This window comes from Epinephelus moara, chromosome 16, assembly GCF_006386435.1.
Source record: "Epinephelus moara isolate mb chromosome 16, YSFRI_EMoa_1.0, whole genome shotgun sequence".
In the NCBI taxonomy this organism is placed as follows: domain Eukaryota; kingdom Metazoa; phylum Chordata; class Actinopteri; order Perciformes; family Serranidae; genus Epinephelus; species Epinephelus moara.
Window position 1 is genome coordinate 10,310,503 of NC_065521.1, and position 6,223 is coordinate 10,316,725.

At 43.0% G+C, this 6,223-nt stretch overlaps 1 protein-coding gene across 1 annotated transcript; it reads right to left on the minus strand.

Annotated features, from left to right (window-relative positions):
* Window positions 1–593: 593 nt before the first annotated feature.
* LOC126402129 (SCAN domain-containing protein 3-like) lies at window positions 594–2,462 on the minus strand. The gene has a single exon (XM_050063839.1). It carries the CDS (start codon window positions 2,460–2,462, stop codon window positions 594–596), a length of 1,869 nt encoding a protein of 622 aa, XP_049919796.1.
* Between the last annotated feature and the right edge of the window lie 3,761 nt (window positions 2,463–6,223).

Genomic DNA, 6,223 nt, shown 5'->3' on the forward strand with positions numbered 1-6,223 from the left:
TTAAAAAAGGCACAGTACAAACTATATACAAAATATATACATCAATATCAGGATCACAGACAGCCAATACTATGGGCCCTGCACTTGGCCTGTGATTGAAGCAGCCAGTCTGTCCCTAGTAGCATTTCCCAAGGTTTAATTTGCTCCTAGGGTATCACGGGGTGGTTGCGGGTCAAAGATTTCCTGTGCAACATCGTTGTCTGGCTCAAGCATGTCCCCATTGTCCAAACACACATTGTGCAGAAAGGCACAGGTAGCGATGACCACAGGTGAAAAATTGGGCTTAACCTCCAAGGCCTTGAAAAGGGTAGAGCTCCATCATGTCTTCATCACACCGAAAGCCCTTTCGATTGTGCTGCGGCCCCGGGAATGGTGGTAACTGAAGCGGGACTGTGTGGGTCCCCTAACACAGGGGTCCCCAGCCTTTTTTGCACCACGGACCAGTTTAATGTCGGCATTATTTTCACGGACCGGCCTTCAAGGTGTGGCAGATAAATACAGCAAAAATAAAATAACACGAAAATAACACAAAATAACACTCCATAAAAACGAATGTTAAGTGCATGAAAAATACAACTCACCATAACGCTGAATCAGTGGGAGCCCTGGGCTTGTTTCTCTGCAATGAGATGGTCCCATCTAGGGGTGATGGGAGACAATGACACCCGCAGTGTGTTCCTTATGTCCAGTCTGCTCCGTAATTTTGTCTTGGTTGCTATCACTGCAGAAAAGCCCACTTCACACAGATAGGATGTTGGAAATGGTAGCAGGGTTTTCAGTGCTCTTGTGGCGATGTCAGGATATTCTGGCTTGATTTTCACCCAGAACATCGGCAGAGTTGTTGTCTCAAACGTACGTTTAAGGTCACCGTCATTTGCGATCTCCAGCAGCTGATCCTCTTGTTGCACAGACATGCTCGATTCGCCCGGTTTGTTCACAAATGGGTCGCGGATCCATTCCTTTGCAATTCGTGGGTCTTTTGTGGTTGGGAAGTAGTGCTCAAACTCTTGTAAAAGCAAAGACAGGTGGTTACACACCAGCCGGGAGAATGCTGGCCCAGGTGAGGTGTCCTCCAAAATCCCTGCTAATGTTTGAAACATGTCAAATATCCTTCTGTCCACTCGCCGCCCCCACAATTCCAGTTTGGCTTTGAATGCAGCTACTTTATCTGCCAACTTGAACACAGTTGTCATTTTCCCCTGAAGTAACAGATTGAGTTCGTTGAGCAGATTGAATATGTCGCACAGGTAAGCAAGTTTGGCGACCTGTTCCTTGTCACTGAAATGAGCCGCCAGTGGCGAGTTTTTTTCCGAGAGAAATCTCTGCAGCGGCTCTCGTAACTCAAACACTCTTGCCAGTGATTTTCCTCTGGATAGCCATCTTATTTCGGTGTGTAAGAGAAGGCGTTTGTGCTCTGCATCCATCTCCTCACAAAGCTGCTCGAACAGACGGGAGTTGAGCGCATGTGCTTTGATGAGGTTAATAACTTTAATGACATCATTCAATACACTGTGAAGTTCAGGTGACATTTTTTGGCTAGCCAGCATTTCTCTGTGAATGAAACAGTGCGTGGACTCACATTCAGGTGCAACCTCCTTAATCCGAGTAGTTAAACCAGACAGCCGTCCAGTCATAGCAGCATCTCCGTCCGTGCACACGCGGACACAAAAGGACCAATTCAGTTTTCCCGATATATAATCATTCAGAGACTTGAATAGTTCTGCGGCTGTGGTGTTGGTTGGCAACAACAGTGCACATAACATATCCTCATGCACATCCTCCTGATAAAGATATCGCACATAAACAAGTAGTATTGCCTTATTGTCAATATCAGTAGACTCATCAACCTGGATTGCGTACCACGGTAACTTTTTAATCCTCTCCAACAATTGCGCCTCAGTGTCCTCCGCTATGTCCTCAATGCGCTTGGTGACGGTGCTAGCCGAAAGAGGCACCTGTGCTACCTTTTTAACTGCAGCCTCTCCTAAAAGTTCACGGCAAATATCCTTGGCGGCAGGCATGATCAGTTCTTCTCCAATCGTGAAAGGTTTCTTAGCCTTAGCAATACAGTTAGCCACTAAGTATGATGCTCTCAGTGCACTCGCATTTGTTGATGTGGTGGCCCTCAGTAATTGCTTCTGTCCTTCTTGCTCACGTTTTTTTCTTTCAAAAAACTCCAAAGGCTTATCTTTTAATCCAGGGTGCTTAGTCTCCATGTGCCGAAGCAGTTTTGAAGGCTTCATTGCCTCGTTTGCTAGCTTGTCGCCACATACTATGCAGAGCGGACTAGGCGCGTGAGAGTCACCTGTTGCGATAAACCCGTATTTTAAGTAGGACTCCTGGTATTGTCTGTTAAAAGAAGCTTTCTTTTTCTTGGAGGTCGTAGGCTCCTCTTCTGGCTCCTCAGTTGGCCTTTTCCCCGTTGCAAAGAAGCTCTCCAAAGACGTTTGTTTTTTACTCATTTTTGCTAGTTTCCGGGCATATTTTTTGGGTAACGTATCTGATACGTTATACGTGAATACGTGATACGTCGTATCACGTGACCGAGACAAGCGTATTGACATGTCAAAAGGCACAGGTGAAAGTTAAGTCGGAGAGAATCCGGTCATTTTTCAAAATAAAACGTCTTTCAGACCCTAATAATCAGTACAACGGAAATTATATAAATTATTTATTCTTTCTGTGCGGCCCGGTAACAAATGCCTCACGGACCGGTACCGGGCCCCGGCCCGGTGGCTGGGGACGTCTGTCCTAACAGGCTCTTTGTAAGGCGTTATTAGGGTAATAGGTTAGTCGAAACATGGATAGCCTCCATCTCCAAGTATGATGTATCCCGTGGGTGGGTTCTGTTGTTTCTTATGAAATGTGCTGTTCTTCATGATCCAGGTGTCATGAACTGACCCTGGGTAGCCCACAAAAATGTCTAAAAACTTTCCTTTATAGTCACAGATGGCTTGCATGTTGATGGAAAAAAAACCCTTTGTAATATAAATAGTCAATTCTGTGCAATGAGGGAGATTTGATTCTAAAATGGCAGCCATCTATTGCACCCACAACATAGTTTAATACAGGGGTTCCTGAAAGATGTCCAAATGAAACGGATGACTAGTTTCAGGTTCTCCCATATCAGTCGTGCAACTCTGTGGACTACCCGGTGAACAGTGGATTTTGGCACGCTGATGACGCTTGCAACATCCCGATAGGAAAGTTCATGAGACAGCCAGTACACATATATCAGGACCTCCAGTTGATGGCCCCAGCCATGGTCCTGTTCCCTCTGCAGAAGTCTCTGCAAACCCTGCATGGCTCTTCTGGTAAGGCGGAAGTCCTGGTGCAGCTCAGCGTCTACATTAAACCACAAACGTAGTATTGGCACGTCCTTAAACATTGAAACGTGAAAGCATTTCCCCCATCCCCCAAAACAACTGTATAAGCATTCGTCATTCCCATCTCCCAAACCTACAAACACACGGACAAACAGACTCACGTTTGATACCAAGCAGGTTTAGTTTTCTATTAGACATGCACACAGACCATCACACAAGGCCTTGCCGCTAATGATTGATACACATTTCCATTATACTAACGTTAATAATAACTTGTTTGCACGTGATGTCATGTCTGCTACGCAAACTAATTTACAACAATAATGTTACGTTTTTGCAATCTAACCTACATACCTGAATCTGATTCACCAGTATTCCCACGTGTCGCAAAAGTCTGATTTTTCGTACATCTCTCCGTTTGGCTGTAGACAATCTCAGAAAGATGCCTAAAGCCCAAGCAAAAGACATAAGCACAGCTACAGACGGCATGATTCGTATCGTTCGTCTGTAACCTTCTTCTACGACTGCTGATGACATAATGTACCTTCTTCTTCTTCTTTTGAATTGACAGACTAGACGGAGCTTTGGCGTATTGCTGCCCCCCACAATTGAAAATGCATTTTAGCCATTTTTAAGCATTGTTCTGTTGTTATAGCGCCACCCAGTTGCCAATTAGAGTTAAATTTCTCCAGTCACCTTGAGGCGTCCTGTTCTACATATCTACCAAGTTTAGTAAAAATCGATATGGCGGTTAGGCCTAGATAAGAAATTTGCTCTCTAGCGCCCCATTTTTGTTTGATCGGGTCAATAATGGAGGGGTCCCCTCAGATTATGTGTGGTCATATACCTACAAAGTTGCGTGGTGATCGGTAAAACCCTTGAGATGTTATACACCTTTATATGATGAGCCACGCCCTCCGCAATATTCATTGCCTTATAGAAGCTCAGTTTTAGGAAGTTTTCCAACTTTTGCCAAGAGGCAGATTTGTTCCTTGTGAGGAGAGGCATCTCTGTGCAAAGTTTCATGTCTCTACGACATACGAGGCATGAGATGTGCCCATTCAAAGTTTGCGATTTCAATCAGTTGCTATAGCACCCCCCTTTGGCCAATTGATATAATATTGCTTCATTCGCATCCTCCCATGACCCTCTACCACTGTGCCAAATTTCACATGGATTGACCAAGTCAGTGAGGAGAAAAACGTGGAACACACATACAGACACACCCACAGACAGAGTTTTCGTCATTATATAGTAAGATGTCCAAAATATGACCATATACTTTCCACCTTCTGTAAAACTGACATTTCAACCACATTCTTGATCATTTCAGTCATTTAATTCAACACCACTGATCTGGTTATGCTTAATACTTGAATTCAGCTGCAGGTGAAGGGACATCTAGCGCCACATGTAGCATTCCAATTACCAGTCAAACACCGACCAGGGACACTGAGCCTGGAATAGGTAAGTCCATTTAATAATCTTTATTTTGCTTAACTTAACACTCCAAACAACACCAAAAAAGATAAACAATGCACTGACAAGATCAGTGAAATATCTTGCCACATTTTGTGGCTGCAGATAAGACAAAATTTGGTAGTGTATTGTCTTCTGCTATCATATATCTGTATTTAAGGATTAACATCAAATTTGCGGTGGTGTGGACGTGGAAGAGTCTGGTTAATGATAATGAACCACTTGTTTTCATTTGGATGATGTGCTGCTGGATCAAAGATCATAGAGCGCTACGTGTAGGGCAGGGTTGTCAGGTCCGCTTAAGCCGCGACTTTGGGCTTGTTTTTTTGTAAAGTCGCTTACAAATATTGGTAGTTGCAGGTTGCGTTTTTTTGGGCTAGTTTCTGAAGTGGAGTTGGCTATTTGGGCTTGCTCTCTAAACGTTGCTTTTCTCTCTATATATCGTATGGAATTCAAAGTTGTAAGAAAGGCTAGCTGATCAGGCTATTCTCACAAATGTTTTCCTACCAAAAAGCAGTACATCCAAATTTGTACATATCCCAGTTATTTTGAAAGACTGCGACCACGTGACCAATGTATTGACGGCAGCAAACAAGGAAGTGATCCCAAGCGCTTGTTTGGCGGCAGGCTGGGGTGGTGAATGGTTTAGAAAAAACGGACATTCGCCCTGGGACTTTCCCTGGAGTTGCTTGTTCAAATCTGTGTGAACTTTGAGTCATTTTGAGGTACATCCTCACCATGTTTCCTTGCCTAAACCTAATCCTCCTAACTTTATGTTAATCATGCAACTGTACATTAAGGACATAACATCATTTGTGGGGTGCAAATTCATAGAATATCATACAAACTGTTGTGCATGCATTTTGTGCATGCAGAATAAACAAATGTTCTTTGAGAATACGTTGAGTTGATAGATGAATAGATTGATGAAATGCATTTAAAAATAAAATACTAAAATAAATAAATATAAAAAAAAATTCTAATGAATTTAAAAAATGTATCTGCCGGCACATGGCTCCCAGTAATTAAATAATTAAACCAAATAAAACTTAGCTTGTGAACCCTGTAATTTTTCTATGTATAATAAGCTAGTAAACACCAAATGACCCTGCCTACAGAGAGAGAGAGGGGGTTTCAAGGGGGAGGGTGTGTGGATTGTAGAATATGATTACACAGCTGGTAAGGATTAATTTTAGCAGTAGAACAATATCCAGCAGGGCATTTGAGCACTTCAGACTACCCTGTTGAGTTATGTGGCATTTATGAAACTGCACAGTCTGAAATGTTTTATTTCTTAATTCATAAAGTTTAGTCATAAAAACATAAAAGACAAACAGACCAGCTGTGGTTCTCACATTTGTTATCACAGGTATTCTGTCAGGTCCATTCATCAAAGACAGTTAGGGGTAATTGTTGCA